Here is a 17,828-nt window from a genome sequence, read left to right as displayed (position 1 = left end):
TGAAGGCATCAAGGGCTATTTGACCAAGAAGGAGAGTGATGGGTGCTGCGCCAGATGACCTGGCCTCCACAGTCACCAGACCTGAACCCAATCGAGATGGTTTAGGGTGAGCTGGACCGCAGAGTGAAGGCAAAAGGGCCAACAAGTGCCAAGCATCTCGGGAACTCCTTCAAGACTGTTGGAAGACCATTTCAGGTGACTACCTCTTGAAGCTCATCAAGAGAATGCCAAGAGTGTGCAAAGCAGTAATCAAAGCAAAAGGTGGCTACTTTGAAGAACCTACAATATGACATTTTTCAGTTGTTTTACACTTTTTTGTTATGTATATAATTCCATATATAATTCCACATGTGTTCATTCATAGTTTTGATGCCTTCAGTGTGAATCTACAATTTTCATAGTCATGAAAATAAAGAAAACTCTTTGAATGAGAAGGTGTGTCCAAACTTTTGGTCTGTACTGTGTAATATATATAAATATATATATGGGCTGTGGTAGTCCAGTGGTTAAGGCTCTGGGTTACTGATCACAAGGTCAGCGGTTCAAGCCCCAGCACAGCCAAGCTACCACTGTTGAGCCCTTGAGCAAGGCACTTAAGCCTATCAGCTCCAGGGGCGCCGTACCATGGCTGACCCTGCGCTCTGACCCCAGCTTCCAGATGAGTTGGGATATGCGAAAACTAGAAATTTCCCCACTGTAGGACGAATAAAGGTTAAATTAATATTAATTAATATATATATATACATTGATTATACACACACCAGTGGCATAAAAATGTGATCGTTTACTGCTGCTGTTATTTGCTGCTTTTAGATTTGTGTTTGTTCGAATCCGTTGCGGTGTCTCGAGCGAACTGACTGCGCCACCTGAAGCTCTCGAGACGCGTCAAAACAGATCCAGTGCACCATTTACACTGCACCATTTCCACATAATGAGGATTCTACAGTTTTTTACTCACCGTGCTGATGTTTCACCTTCACCCAGTGTTTTCTTTTCACCTGCTCGTGCATCATTGTGGTTTTTGCCTCCCATAAAAACTCCTGCAGGATGACTTTGGGGGGAGCGCAGTTGTTCCTTGATACATAAAATATAATAGAAATGTATTAATTATAGCCCCTGTTTTACTCGCGTCCCTCGTGCACTGGATTATTATTGTGTTTGTTGCTCTAATGTTGTTTCAGGAAACATTTCACTGCATTCTACAGTGTTTGCACATGACAATGAACTTGGACTTTCAAACCAGTCCAGCCAAAAAAGTGTGGGTGGTGGGGAAAGGGGTGGGTTGGGAGGGGTGGGGTGGATCCTCTGATCGAGATTCCCTCTGAGGGACAGCAGCAGAGGAACCCATATATAGAACACTGCAGGTCTTCTACATCTTATGGATCTTTTCCTTCTACAGGACAGGTGATGGAGTTCTTCAAACTATGCGACTTTTATTTTGAACAGGACTGGATATGAAAGCGAGTGTATTTTTATATTGATGACGTAGATGAATGTTCAGGGAGGTCCATTCATTCTGCAGAACGTTCTCCAGGTTTATTTATTTATTTATTTATTTCAAACTACTTTCACTTTTGGCGCTTTCACTATGCGCGGTTTCGGTGTTGCGACTTTGCTTTGACACACAACAGAAAAAAAGTTACTTCTGGTTACAGAAAGAGAGAGAGAGAAAAAAGAGAAAGATAGACAGATAGATAGACAATATGGCGTGTTTGCGTTCACACTGTAACACCTGCGCGCGCTTTTTCTGCCTGTCGGACGAACACTGATGCGGAAACTGGTGGACTTTCAGATCTTCAACTTCATCTTAAACAGTGCTGAGATATATCTCAAGTGCTTCCTGTAAGCATCTTTATCTTCTACAAAATATTTATCGGTAAACATATGACGGCTTTTTAGTGCCCCGAGAATAAAGTTGTAATAATCCGAGTCATAATAATTTAATGTTTTCATCTGATTTCCTCAATGTCTTTTCTTCTGAATACATTTTGTTTCCTACAGAACCGCTGCAGTGTCGATTATTATTATTATTATTATTATTATTATTACTGCGTGCTGCTGCGCCCACAAAGAATTTCCTTTTTTTTTTTTTGCCAAATCCTAACCTTAAATAGGATTTGACCAAATCCTGCAAGTTTGATACATTTTATACTTTATTCTTAAAATATATATCGACTTATTTTTTTATATTGCTACGACTTTAATCTCGTAATTTTAGATAAAAAAAAAGTGGCACTAAATTACGACTGTGTTTTATTCTTTATTCTCGTAGTGCAACGACATTTTATATATATATATATATATATATATATATATATATATATATATATATATATATATATAATGTCCCATGCATTTATATTACATGCATTATATGTACCAGTGTAGATTTATTCATTACTAGAAACTCAAATCACTTTTGTACGTCGCTCTGGATAAGGGCGTCTGCTAAATGCCACAAATGTAAATGTATATATATATATATATATATATATATATATATATATATATATATATATATATATATACACTGTGCTAGAAAAACAAAATGCAATGTAATATATACTGTACAATGATAATCCAGGTCTGTGTGTGAGGTGTTACAGGATATAGTGTACAATGTGGAGGTTAAGAACTGCTCGATTTGATGCGGAAAGCAGTAAAATTGTGTTAGGCCTCACACCTCACCTTATACCAGGGTCACTTTCAAGTTAAGTCAAGTCAAAAAGCTTTTTATTGTAATTTCAACCATATATAGCTTACACAATACACAGTAAAATGAGACATTGTTTCTCCAGAACCCTGGTGCTACATTAAACAACATAGAGCTACATTAAACAACATAGAGCTACATTAAACAACACAGAGCTACATCACGCAACACAGAGCTACATCACGCAACACAGAACTACATCACGCAACACAGAACTACATCACGCAACACAGAGCTACATCACGCAACATAGAGCTACATCACGCAACATAGAGCTACATCACACAACACAGAGCCACATCACGCAACATAGAGCTACATCACGCAACACAGAGCTACATCACGCAACACAGAACTACATCACGCAACACAGAGCTACATACCGAATAAAGAGCTGCATCATGCAACACAGAGCTACATACCGAATAAAGAGCTGCATCACGCAACACAGAGCTACATCACGCAACACAGAGCTACATACCGAACATAGAGCTACATCACGCAACACAGAGCTACATACCGAACATAGAGCTACATCACGCAACACAGAGCTACATACCGAACATAGAGCTACATCACGCAACACAGAGCTACATACTGAACACAAAGCTACATACTGAACACAGAGCGACATCACACAACATAGAGCTACATACCAAACACAGAGCTACATTACACGACACAGAGCTACATTACACGACACAGAGCTCCATCATGCGACACAGAGCTCCATCACGCGACGCGACACAGAGCTCCATCATGTGACACAGAGCCACATCACGCAACACAAAGCTACATCACGCAACACAGAGCCACATCACGCGACACAGAGCCACATCACGCGACACAGATCTACATCACGCAACACAGAGCTACATCACACCACACTGAGCTCTATCACACGACACTGAGCTCCATCACACGACAGAGAGCTCTATCTCCAATACACGACACAGAGCTCCATCACGCGACACAGAGCTCTATCACGCGACACAGATCCACATCACACAACACAGATCTACATCACACAACACAGAGCTTCATCACACAACATAGAGCCATATCACACAACATAATATAGAACACAGAGCTGAGGACTAAAGTAAGTGTCCTCGCCACATAAAGTGCATCGTGTGCAACCGAACGCAAACAATGCAGACAAAAGTCAGATCAAACAGACAACACAAGACAGTGTGGGACAAATACACAATACAAAATTGCGCCGCCAGTAAACCTACTGTATAATGTTAAAAAGTACAATGTGTAATAGAGAACTGTGTACAAGAGTGTAGACAAAATGTACAAAACAGCAACAGCAACAATCGAGTAAATGTGCAAAAACAGCATGTAATCAGTTATAATATAGTCATAATTAAATAATAATCTAAAATATAATGGGTGGTGCCAAAAACAAGGATGTTTGTGAGTTGAAATTAGTATTAAAGGGAAGTTTTATGCTCAGTAAACACATGGTTAAGTGAGAGAGACAGTGTGTGTGTGTGTGTGTGTGTGTGTGTGTGTGTGTGTTTTGTGTGTGTGTGTGTGTGTGTGTGTGTGTGTGTGAGAGTGATTCAGTTCCAGTTCAGTTCTGTGTGTTGAGGAGTCTGATGGCTTGAGGAAAAAAAAAATGTGTCACAGTCTGGATATGAGGCCTGAATGCTTCAGAACATCTTTCCTGATGGTAGGAGAGTGAAGAGTGTGTGTGAAAAGTGTGTGTGAGGGTTGTGTGGGGTCGTCCACGATGCTGTTGACTTTATGTCCGTTGTGTAAATGTTTGTGACTGAGGGGAGAGAGACTCCGATGATCCTCTCAGGTCAAATGCTGTTGCAGTTGCCAATTTTCGTTCTATTTCTCATCTGAATGTTTTTTTCTCCAGTTCGTACCACTCGACCCATTTATAAAGGTTTCACCGTGTATCCCTGCATTTTTAAATTGACTTCGATTTCCCTTGAATAGACATATTTGGATTTGTTTTACATGGGTCATACAGGTTAAATTTCATGATTCAAATCGTATTTGAAAAAAAGAATTGTGGCTCCCCCTGGTGGTTATCCGACCCCACTTTGATGCCCATGGCTGGAATTTTTTGAAATATTTCTTCTTCTTCTTCTTTCGGCTGCTCCCATTAGGGGTCGCCACAGCGGATCATCCGTCTCCATACCACCCTGTCCTCTACATCTGCCTCTTTTACACCAACTACCTGCATGTCTTCCCTCACCACATCCATGAACCTCCTCCTTGGCCTTCCTCTTTTCCTCCTACCTGGTGGCTCCATCCTCAGCATTCTTCTACCAATATAATTCATGTCCCTCCTCTGCACATGTCCAAACCATCTCAATCTCGCCTCCCTCACCTTGTCACCAAAACATCCTACATGTGCTGTCCCTCTAATAAACTAATTTCTAATCTTGTCCATCCTCGTCACTCCCAACGAAAACCTTAACATCTTCAGCTCTGCTACCTCCAGCTCCACCTCCTGTCTTTTACTCAATGCCACTGTCTCTAATCCATACAACATCGCAGGTCTCACCACAGTCCTATAAACTTTCCCTTTCATTCTTGCAGATACCCTACTATCACAAATCACTCCTGTCACTCTTCTCCACCACTCCACCCTGCCTGCACTCTTTTCTTTACTTCTCTAACACACTCTCCATTACTTTGCACTGTTGACCCCAGGTACCTGAACTCCTCCACCTTCTCCACCTCTTCTCCCTGCAACCGCATCACTCCACTGCCCTCCCTCTCATTCACACACATGTACTCTGTCTTACTCCTACTGACTTTCATTCCCCTTCTCTCCAGCGCATATCTCCACCTCTCCAGGCTCTTCTCAACCTGCTCTCTACTCTCACCACAAATCACAATATCATCTGCAAACATCATAGTCAGGAGACTCCTGTCTGACCTCGTCCGTCAACCTGTCCATCACCACTGCAAACAGGAAAGGGCTCAGGGCCGATCCTTGATGCAGTCCAACCTTCACCCTGAACCAGTCTGTCGTACCTACTGCACACTTCACTGCCGTCACACTGTCCTCATACATGTCCTGCACCACCCTCACATACTTCTCTGACACACCTGACTTCCTCATACAATACCACAACTCCTCTCTTGGCACTCTGTCGACGCTTTCTAAATCCACAAATACACAATGCAATTCCTTCTGTCCTTCTCTATACTTCTCCATCAACATCCTCAAAGCAAATAAGGCATCTGTGGTGCTCTTCCTCGGCATGAAACCATACTGTTGCTCACAGATGGTCACCTCTTCTCTCAGCCTGGCTTCCACTACTCTTTCCCATAACTTCATGGTGTGACTGATCAACTTAATTCCCCTGTAGTTACTGCAGGTCTGCACATCTCCTTATGCTTAAAGATCGGTACCAGCACACTCCTTCTCCATTCCTCAGGCATCCTCTCCCTTTCAGAAGCCTGTTAAACAATCTGGTTAAAACCCACTGCCATCTCTCCTAAACATCTCCACGCTTCTACCGGTATGTCATCTGGTCCAACCGACTTTCCATTCTTCATCCTCTTAATCGCTGCTCTCACTTCCTCCTTACTAATCCTATCTACATCCTGCTTCACCAACTCCACATCCTCCAACCTTCTCTCTCTGATTTTCCTCATTCATCAGCTGCTCAAAATACTCCCTCCACCTTCTCAACACACTCTCCTCACTAGTCAACACATTTCCCTCTCCATCCTTTATTGCTCTAACTTGCAGTACATCCTTCCCAGCTCGGTCCCTCTGCCTGGCCAATCGGTATAAATCCTTTTCTCCTTCCTTAGTGTCCAACCTCTTATACAGCTCCTCATATGCCTTTTCCTTGGCTTTGCCACATCCCTTTTACCTGCTGCCGCATCTCCTTGTACTCCTGCCTACTTTTCTCATCACTCTGTCGATCCCACTTCTGTTTTGCCAACCTCTTTCTCCTAATGCTCTCCTGCACTTCCTCATTCCACCACCACGTCTCCTTGTCTTGCTTTCTATTTCCAGATGTCACACCAAGTACTTTTCTAGCCGCCTCCCTCATCACTCCTGCAGTAGTTCCCCAATCATCCAGCACCTCTTCACCACCACCAAGCCCCTGTCTGACCTCTTCCATGAACCTCATACTACACTCTTCCTCTTTCAGTTTCCACCATCTTATTCTTCTTTCAATCCTTACTCTAATTTTCTTCTTCTTCGCCTCCAAAACCATCCTACAGACCACCATCCGATGCTGTCTAGCTACACTGTCCCCGCCAACACCTTACAGTCTCCAATCTCCTTCAGGTTGCATCTCCTGCATAGCACATAGTCCACCTGTGTGCACCTTCCTCCACTCTTATACGTCCCCCTATGATCCTCCTTCTTCTTAAAATACGTGTTCACCACTGCCATTTCCATCCTTTTAGCAAAATCTACCACCATCTGCCCTTCCACATTCCTCTCCTTAAAACCATACCTACCCATCACCTCCTCATTACCTCTGTTCCCTTCACCTACATGCCCATTCAAGTCTGCCCCAATCACCAATCGTTCTTTCCTAGGTACACCATCTACCACTTCATCTAATTCACTCCAGAATCTTTACTTCTCCTCCATCTCACAGCCAACTTGTGGAGCATAGGCACTGATGACATTTATCATCATCCCTTCAACTGCCACCTTCACGATCATTACCCTATCAGAAACCCTCTTCACCTCCACTACACTGTTACTGTACTCTTCCTTCAGAATCACCCCTACACTATTTCTCTTTCCATCCACACCATGATAAAACAGTTTAAACCCACCTCTAATTTTCCAGGCCTTACTCCCTTTCCACTTGGTCTCCTGAACACACAGCATATCTACTTTTCTCCTCTCCATCATATCAGCTACCTCTCTCCCTTTACCAGTCATAGTACCTACATTTAAAGTACCAACTCGAACCTCAACTCTCCTACACTGCTCCTTTTCCTGCCGTCTCTGTAGACGTCTTCCTCCTCTCCTTCTCCTCCTTCGGCCAACAGTAGCCCAATTTCCACCGGTACCCTGTCGGTACCCTGTCGGATACCTGTGGTGGTCGTTGTTAACCCGGCCTCGACCGATCCGGTATGAAATTCTCATTTGTGATCCGTGATATTTGATTTGGCACATGTTTTACGCTGGATGCCCTTCCTAACGCAACCCTCCCCATTTACCCGGGCTTGGGACCGCACTAAGAGTGCACTGGCTTGTGCCCCCCTAATGGCTGGGTTAATTTTTTTAAATATTTAATATTTTTAAATCTAAATATTTAAAATATGCTTAATCACCAGATATAGGCAAAGGTAGGGTTATGTGTTCAGTCAGTTTTACATTCTGAATGTAACCTGTTTTATCAATATTATGTGAAGAGTGACTGGTGGTCTTAATTGTTCCTTTGCTACTAAAACCTACAAATGGTGATTTATCTAAATAAAGATATCACCAGTGCATGCCATATTGAACCAGTATTTAATTTAATTCAGTTTGGTTTGTAGACCAATTTTAACAATAGACTTTGTCCCAATGCAGCTTAACAGAGAATAATATATTACAAATATAAATTGTACATTTATAAATGAGTCTCTACGTTTATCCATAGTGGGTAATTCAGTGGCGACCGTGGCAGGGGAAATCTTGCTGAGATGGTATGAGGAGGAAATCTTGGAAGGAACCACTCTCAAAAGAGAACCCATCTTCATCTGGGTGACATGAAATCCTGTTTAAAAAGAGACTTTATTATAACGCCAAAAAACTATTTTTTTTTCCTCCCCCAGGCTTCCACTATGAACGGATCAACGCTTACCTCCCTCGAAGCCCTGGATGAACTGACGGACGAGGAGTTGGAGAGATTTGTATTTTATCTTTTTCGTAGCCCACCAGAAGGTTTCCAAAAGATTTCAAAGGCGAAGGTGCAAAATAAATCAAGAGAAACAGTGGCTGATGAAATGATTGAAATATACGGGGAGAAACATGCTCTTGAAGTCACTATAGAGATTTTAAAAATAATGAAAAGAAACCATCTGGCAAATGAAATTCAGGAAAGAATGCAACAAAAACGTTTAAAGCCCGATCCAAATGCTGTATCTTCGAAGAAGCAGAGACTGGCTGATACTCCAAGCAAGACGGGTCAACCAGGTAAGGATGTTTTGGCATTGGTGGGCATTTGCAGCACTTAGATGATTCCCCTGTTCCAGAGCAAATCACAGAAGTGCTTTTGTAGTTGTAAGTTTTAAGGGTCTCTCATAATAGGTCAATGTCTTGATGACCTTGTGGAGCTCTGGAGCTGCTATGGAAAGTTACTATTTATTTATGTTTATATACAGTTTTTTTTTCAGCAAGATACTATATAGATTTTTTCCTCATGAATCTGTACCTCATAATGACAAAGTAAAAACAGAATTCTAGAAATGTCTGGTTTTAAATAAAAAACTGAAATTCGACTTGTACATAAGTATTCAGACCCTTTACTCAGTACTTAGTTGGAGTTCCTTCGGCAGCAGTTACAGCCTCAAACCTATTTGGGTATGACGCAACAAGATTTACACACCTGGATTGGGGGATTTTCTGCTGTTCTCAATGGCAAATCCTCTCAAGCTGGGGCAAGTTGGATGGGGCGTGTCAGTAGACAGTGATTTTTTAGGTATAGGGTTGTAAGTCAGGGCTCGGTCTGGGCTACTTGAACATTCACAGAGAGAGTTGTCCTTAAGCCTGTTGTCTTGACTGTGTGCTTAGGGTTGTTGTTGGATAGGAAGGTGAACATTCGGTTTTTGTGTGTGTGAAAAACAGAACACAAAAGCACAATGCTTGTTGTATCATTTACTTAATATTGTTATACTGTACAGTATATAAACAGACCTTCATTTATGATGAAGACATCGTTTTTCTTTTGTGAACAGGACAAGAGCTTCAGAGTGTCATATCAAAACTGAAGACCTGTCTGAAGCAGGAAAATAATTTCATAGTTGAAGAGACGGCGAAAGATAAGAACAAGATTCCACTTAATAAAATATACACAGACCTCATTATTACAAAAGGAGAGAGTAGAACCCATAATAACGAGCATGAAATTTTGACGAGTGAGAATTCGCACTGTCCGTATGAGACCAGCATCAACTTCAGTGACATCTTCAGTCGGAATGAGGAAGGAATCAGAACTGTTCTTACCAAGGGAGATGCTGGGATTGGAAAAACAGTGTCTGTGCAAAAATTCATAATTGACTGGGCTGAGAATAAAACCAATCAAGATTTGATATTTATGTTTGTACTTCCGTTTCGTAAACTGAACCTGATTAAACATGATTATAGTCTTCATGAACTTTTGATTCTCTTGCATCCCCAACTTAAAGGCTGTCACTCCGACTTGTATGTCGACAATAAAGTTTTATTCATATTTGATGGCCTTGAGGAGAGCAGAATTCAAATGAACTTTAATCAAACTTTCATAATAAGTGACGCTGACACCAAATCCACAGTCGAAGCCTTAATTATAAACCTCATCACTAAGGCGCTCCTCCCTTCTGCTCTTATATGGATAACTTCCCGACCAGCAGCAGCCAATCAGATCCCCTCCCAGTACATTGACTGTGTGACAGAAATTCAGGGATTTAATGACTCCCAGAAGGAGCAGTACTTCAGAAAGCGAGTGACCGATAAAGACAAAGCCAACAGAATCATCTGGCACATCAGGGCTGCAAGGAGCCTTCATATCATGTGCCAAATTCCGATCTTCTGTTGGATTTCGGTTACTGCTCTTCAGCCGTGGCTTACACGCAAGTGCAAAGGAGAAAGTCCCACAACTCTGACTGAAATGTACTCTCACTTTTTACTCGTTCAAATAAACAGGAAGAACGAAAAATTCGACAAGAAACATGAAAACAACTCAATGACACTGCTGGAGTCCAACAAAAACATGATTCTGAAACTCGCCGAGTTGGCTTTCAAACATCTGCGAACAGGCAATGTACTTTTCTATGAAGAAGATCTGAAAATGTGTGGAATCGATATTGAAGAATCGTTTTTACGCTCTGGGCTTTGCACTGAAATATTCAAAATGGAATCTGAGTTTTATCGTATCAAAACTTACTGCTTTGTGCACTTGAGCTTCCAGGAATTTTTTGCCGCTCTCTATGTCTTCCATTGTTATTTATGCAAGAACATGGAAGAGATAATGTTCCTGCCAAATACCAAAGAAATAACTTTGGATGTTTTAATGAAGCATGCAGTGAATGAAGCCCTGAAAAGCAAGAATGGACATTTCGATCTTTTCCTCCGTTTTCTTCACGGCATGTGTTTGGAGTCTAACCAGAGACTCTTGCACGGTCTACTGCTCCATACCATGAGCAGCTCCGAGAGCATTGAGAAAATAAAACAGAACCTAAAACGTGGACAAAAAAGAAACATCAACCCTGAGCGTTGGCTCAATCTCACGCAGTGCTTAATAGAAATGAAGGATTATACGCTCCAGCAAGAAATTAAGACTTACCTTGAGTCCAAAATTAAGTCCAAGAAGCTAACGCTTGCGCAATGTTCAGCCATGGCTAACATGTTTCAAGTTTCTGAGGAGGTGATAGAGGAGTTAAATCTGAAAAAATACAATAAAACAGAAGAGGGGTGTAGAAGACTAATCCCAGCTCTTAGGAATTGCAAAAAGGCTATGTGAGTATATTCTATTTACTAATACATGCTTATATATATATATTGTATTGGATTATTGTGTACTCCCATTAAAAAACAACAACAGTGTATAGATGTGCAAATATCTCTGGTTTCTCTTGCTGTAGCCTGGCAAACTGTAACCTTACAGAGACATCCTGTGAAAACATCTCATCAGCTTTACAGTCAGCAAATTCACCCCTGAGAGAGCTGGACCTGAGCAACAATGACCTACAGGATGCAGGACTGAAACTGATTTACAAAGGACTGAAATGTAAATTAGAGATACTAAGGTAAAAAGAAATTGGTAAAAAAAACCACTGCAAAATCACATTTGTCCCTCTAGTCGGCTGCCGATAGTGGAGTTAGAAATCAGACCAGCGGTGTCTTGGGAAGACTCAGGCTGTGTTTTGGGGTTCTATGGGGTTTGGTGTCTGCCTCCACCTCTGAGCAGGTCTTTATAAGCTCTACTGTTCACCTCAGTCAGGAGCATAATGTGGAAGGCTTCACTATCAGCTTCTGGCATGAACATGATGCTTGAGGCAACACTGCGTCAGGCAGGAGCTTAACCTGGGAAGCCGCCTCATCGGCATTCGCCTCATTACATCATTATTTGCCTTCAGAAAGATGCTTAAAATGTTCCCCAAATGAAATACGTGTATTTATCACCAGCTTTAAAAACGTGCTTTCCACCTACTACTATACTCGACTTTTTAAATGCACTGTATATAAATATATACATAAAATATATAAATAAAAATATAAAAATCCATTTCTAATTACTAAAAAAAAAAGGTGAACTCACTGTACAGTGTTTTCATTATTTTTTAGTTTGAAATGATTCCAAACTTTGGATCTTCTGTGTTTACCTGTCCAGCGCGCTCCAGTGTTTAGCAGGTGGTGCGCCAGTAATAATGGTCTGTGGAGAAACAAAGTGCTCTATTTAAATGGACGAAATATTTGAATCAAAGCTTTTTTGTAATCGATCCACTCGAGTTACTCTGGGAATTGTTTCATGGCACACATGGCACTAAGACTTATCCATGCTAACACATACCTCACATATCTCACCTAAAACACGTGGACATTTTTGAGTTGAATTTAACAGAAAGTGTATGTCCCAAGCTTTACTACATTAAACCAGGTCTTGAATAAACATCAACAACATACTTAAATCTTTATATAAAATGCAACATCTATAATATGCAACATGCTAAAACAAGTAAATATGACCTTATGCCTATAAATGGGATAAACATCATATAACACATGAAGGAAACTCGGTGACCACCATTTGTTAGAGTACCATTATCTTGATTAAATCATATGGAGGAGATTGAGTCTGTGTGGAAATACTGAGATCTGTTGGTGGTCATCTGGTCCTGGCCGATTGAGTGCCTTACTCTGGTCAGAGTTGTCCTTATAACTATTCCTATTCTGTTTATAAGACCAATGGCAATGGCCAGGGGTTTGTTAATAACAATAATCAATCTTGCTCCTCTGGGTATGAGTGGGAGCCTTTCTGTTTGAATAAAAAGTTAATTGAAGATGGTTTCGTTTGCTGCTTAGGATCCCTTTCGCTATTCCAGCATTAGAGTACCCAGGTGAACAAAGCCATCCCCATGAGGATATACAGTAGTGTGTTGAGATTGGGGTAGAAGAACTTGAGTATACTGCACAGATCCCATCCTGACTCAACCCTACTGAATATTGTTAGAAGGTAAAATTACATGTGTAAACGCAATGAGTAAAATTGAATGAAAATATTTTGTCTTCCAATCTACAGTGTCTCCAACTGTAACCTCACCACAGTGTCATGTGAAGATATTGCTGCAGCTCTACGTTTAAGAACATCATCTCTAAAAACACTGGACCTGAGCTACAATGACCTGCAAAAGGGGATAAATCAGCTCTTTACTGGACTAAAGAGCCCAAACTGTACACTAGACACGTTACGGTGAGTCTAAACATCACATAGTCTTAAAATAGTTTGTTAGACAGAAGTTCAGTTTTTTAATAAAATGTAATAAACACCTATATCAACCTTCCTGCCACTGATTTAATTATTGACCGATTTAATTTGGAAATGATAAATAAGCAAAGCCAGGAATGAGGTCTTTGTGCTCCAAGACTATACCACTTATTCACATACGAAAAGTGCTTTTGGGGATTTAGTTTTGTTACTAGCAGTGGTGGCTAAAGTGGATTTAAGGTTTTGAAAAGTTGATGTTGTCAAACTCAATTGCAGAGGCATGAAAAAAATGCATTTAACAAACATTTACAAACATTTTAACACGGATTTTTTGACATGCAAGGTATTAGTTTGACTTATTTCATTATTTACTACTAGAGGGCGTCTAAACGCCTTTTTATCCTACTAGAAGAGGGCGACACTATACTGTACTGTATTTCCAAAAGGACCTGCTATATGTGGTTCTTTACCAAACTGTTACCACAAAGCTGAAGTCACTCGTACAGGACGTCTTTAGACGGCGCTATAATACAATTTTGCATTTACTTGAACTTGGAAACACAAACCTAGTTCCAGCATGGCAATACCACTGTGCACAAAGTGAGCTTCTTGAAGATCTGGTTTACATGCTTTGGAGAGGAAGATCTTGCTGCTATAGAACTCTGATCTCATCCCTACTGAACACCTTTGGGATGAATGTGAACGCAGACTGCACCCCAGGTCTCCTCACCTACTTCAGTACCTGCCTCATATAATACCCTTGTGGCTGATGAACACAAATATCCATAAACACAAGCCAAAATCTAGTGGAACATCTTCCCAGAAGAGTGGAGGGAATTATAAGAGCAAATTGGGACTAAATGTGGAATGCAATGCCCAAAAAATCAAATACCATGATGTTGACTAGGTGACCCAATACTTTTGGAAATCTGATACAGAAAGTTTTGTTTTTCAGAGTTTCTTTAGTTATAGACCTCAAGTACAAAAATAAACAACATCCTCCTGAATACTTTATTTCTTAGACAGAAACAGTGTGTTCTAGTTGCTTTGTTCAATGTTGGAAAGATGTTTCATTCTTTTGTGACTGTCGTTTCTTTCTATTTTCCGTTTGAACAGGCTATCAAATTGTCATGTCACTGTAGAATCGTGTAACTACATCGCCAAAGCTCTGTCACCTTTAAAAGAGCTGGATCTGAGTCACAATGACCTGCGAGATACAGGAATGAAGCTGCTCTGTGATGGACTAAAGAGTTCCTGTTGTAATCTGAACATACTCAAGTAAGTGTCACTTGAACAAACAAACAAAAAAAAGGATGCTAAGTAAACTTCGCACTAAACACACAGAGAAAACGAGGACTTGTTTGGGGGAGAAAAAAGCTTGGTGGTCATGGTGATATGTAATAGTTTCCTAAAATCTTTTCTCCTGCCTCCCCTGCAGAGTGTCAGACTGTAAACTCACAGAGCAGTCTTCTCCAGATGTTGCCTCACTTCTAAGTAAAGAAAACTCATCCCTGAGAGAACTGGATCTGAGCGATAACGACCTCAAGGATTCTGGTGTGAAAGCGTTATCTAATGGATTGTCGAGTTCGGAGTGTGTTCTGGAAATACTGAGGTAAAAACATTTGCGCTTGATCCCGCTCGGGCTGGCGGTGGATCCGGAACCCGTCCCAGGAATATTATGTGGAGAATTTTTATCAATATTATTAGAATTGTTTTTGAGATTTTCTTTTTTTTTTTTTTTTTTACATTTTGTACAAATCTGTTTTCTGACCTGAATGATACACCATACATTTCAGTGTGTGTCCAGTTCACCTGCAACAGTTTTCCTGAGAGTGCTTTTTCTCTGTATATTAATATCTCTAGGTTGTCTGGGTGTGGCCTCACAAAAAGGACCTGCTATTCACTCATTTCTGCTCTGCATTTAAACCCTAAACACCTCATTGAGCTGGATTTAGACTACAACCATCTAGGACCTGCAGAACGGAAACAACTTTCAAAAATTAGGAAATTTCCAGTATATACACTGCAGACCTTTAGGTAAGAAGAGCATGTTCTTTATGAGCTTTTTTTTTTTTATAGTTATCTAGGTTTTATCTTCTTCTACTTATTTTTAGGCTGCTTCCATTAGGGGGCGCCACAGTGGATCATCCGTCTCCATACCCCCCTGTCTTCTACATCTGCTTCTTTCAACCCAAATACCTGCATGTCTTCCCCCACCCCATCCATGAACCTCCTCATTGGCCTTTCTCTTTTCATAATACTGTACAATGCGTTTGTTGTTGGAAAAAAAAAAAAAGCCGACCAAGCTGATAAAACAAATCAAAAGTATTAATTATGGACATCTAGCACATAAAATACAACATCATTGAAAAAAGGACCAGGAATAATAAGTTCAAGCACCATTTCTATGCTATTCTTAAATGCTAGCTAATGGAAATTATAGCAATATTTTTACAGCTGATGTGACTGATCTGATTTTTGATTGCATTTATAAAATGCCTTGCTGCATTATATAATAAAAATACAGTACCTGGTCATTCCTGTGATTTCTTTCTTCTTTCATTGTTTGCACTTTCAGTATGAACCACAATGAAGAGTTAAGAACAAATCCAGGACTCAAAAAATGTAAGTTGTTATTAATACACACATGCCGAAAAAAAAAAACGTTTTAAAATATTGATCTCTAAATACTGCAGTATCTTATTTTCACGTGTAGATGCCTTCAAACTGACGCTGGATCCCAACACGGCAAACACACATCTCTCGCTGACCGGCGATAACACCAGGATCTCATTTAAGAGAGAACATCAACCATCTCAAGACCACATGGGATACCCGATGCAGGTCTTGTCTAAGGAGAGTCTTTTTGGACGGTGTTACTGGGAGGTTGAGTGGCATCGAAAGGCCTCCATTGCTGTGGCCTACAAATCCTTCATCAAGAGGGGATGCAAAAATAACTATGTGTTTGGACGTTCAAAGAAGTCCTGGAGTCTGGAGTTATCCGAGAACGATAACCATTGCGCAGCAGTGCACAATAACAAGAGCATCTCCAAATCACATCCCCAGGGCAACAGAGTGGGAGTGTTTGTGGACTGCTCACGTGGAATTCTGTCCTTTTACAACATCTGCTCCGACACACAAACACTGCCCATACACACTTTCCACACAAACTTCAGAGAAACACTTGTTGCAGGATTTGGACTCGGTCATGATGAAGAGGCCTCCGTCTCTCTTATCCATTCTTGAAAGTTAAAAAAAGGAAAAAGGTATATAAATATCTGTGATATGAATAGATAACTTGGATTAATAGGGCAGGAACAACTAATCGATAATAGTCAATATTGTTATTGATTAGTTGGGCTGCTAAAACTTACAGGTTTGCGTGACGGCAAGAGAACACAGCTGCTTGAGAAATGGCCGAGTCAAGTTTATTTCTATAGCGCTTTTCACAACAGACATCGTCTCAAAGCAGCTTAACAGAAATCAACAGTCAAGGTGAACAGTGTGTATTTATCCTGATGAGCAGCCATGGCGACTGTGGCAAGGAAAAGCTCCCTTAGATGTTATGAGAAAGAAACCTTGAGAGGAACCAGACCCAAAAGCAGAACCTCATCCTCATTTGGGTGACATCAAGACTGTGATTATAGTCTTCAAACACTACAGAACACTGGAGTGGGAACTAACACAAGCACTGGAATGTTAGATTAGTCATTTTCTTTCTACAGTCTTTTACAGACATTTGTGGTCATAAAACTAGGAGCTACTGAGCAACTCATAAAATAGCTCAACATTTGCGATCATCACAGATCCAACACCAGCTTCTCCATGCCAGAGCCTTTAAACACTCCAGGAGGTCCAGCGTCAAAACTCCACATGAAGTGGATCCAATTGGTGCTGGTACGTCTCTAGATGTTTGTGAGTTTGTTTGAGATATTGTTGCCAACTTCAGCAAAGGAAAACAAGGGACAAACATCGTTCATTGTAGGAAAATAAGGGCTTTATTAGGGACACTCAAAATATTTGTACTATACCACGTTTTGTTTTTGCTTGAATTAAATGCTTTAATGAATCTCTAAAATCAGCACATTTTTCTTAACCTATTTATGTACAATTTTATACTAAAAAGAATTCTGTCATATTAAAATGTCACACACTATGGACTATGAAAACAAAAGTGCAAAAATGTAACAGAATAAAGTGCAAAAAAGATTTCAACTTTTTCTTTCTTTATTTCTCAAAAACCACTCATTTTTTCCACGAGTTATTCTTCTTACTTCTTGCAGAAGCAGCATTTGTTTGTCATGAAGTACAGTTTTGTGAAATTCATTACACGTGTTATATTTCAAGGTGATAAGCAGTTCGCTTTTCATGAGTTTACCAGAGCATCTGTTCCTTGAGTCACTCCACTTGTTTTTCATTCTGGAGAATATCCATAATGAAAAAAAGTACAAAAGTAAAAAAGAGATGAGGATCAAGATCAGTTATTAGCA

At 40.5% G+C, this 17,828-nt stretch overlaps 1 protein-coding gene across 3 annotated transcripts; it reads left to right on the top strand.

Moving 5' to 3' along the window:
* The first annotated feature begins 1,356 nt into the window (after positions 1–1,356).
* LOC124378338 (NACHT, LRR and PYD domains-containing protein 12-like) lies at positions 1,357–16,883 on the top strand. Of its 3 annotated transcripts, none has more exons than XM_046837939.1 (10): positions 1,357–1,404; positions 8,489–8,849; positions 9,611–11,369; positions 11,495–11,659; positions 13,153–13,323; positions 14,455–14,616; positions 14,777–14,950; positions 15,202–15,375; positions 15,917–15,963; positions 16,055–16,883. In XM_046837939.1, the coding sequence occupies exons 2-10, from the start codon at positions 8,498–8,500 to the stop codon at positions 16,582–16,584; spliced, it is 3,534 nt and encodes a 1,177-aa protein (XP_046693895.1). In that variant the 5' UTR covers positions 1,357–1,404; positions 8,489–8,497; the 3' UTR covers positions 16,585–16,883. The 3 variants fall into 3 exon arrangements, with proteins under 3 accessions (XP_046693895.1, XP_046693894.1, XP_046693893.1); XM_046837938.1 differs by lacking the exon at positions 1,357–1,404 and adding an exon at positions 1,500–1,534; XM_046837937.1 differs by lacking the exon at positions 1,357–1,404 and adding an exon at positions 1,542–1,842.
* The last annotated feature ends 945 nt before the right edge of the window (positions 16,884–17,828 follow it).

This window comes from Silurus meridionalis, chromosome 24, assembly GCF_014805685.1.
Source record: "Silurus meridionalis isolate SWU-2019-XX chromosome 24, ASM1480568v1, whole genome shotgun sequence".
NCBI lineage: Eukaryota > Metazoa > Chordata > Actinopteri > Siluriformes > Siluridae > Silurus > Silurus meridionalis.
Note: the sequence above shows the minus strand (reverse complement) of the source record. Positions and strands in the feature narration are given on the sequence as shown.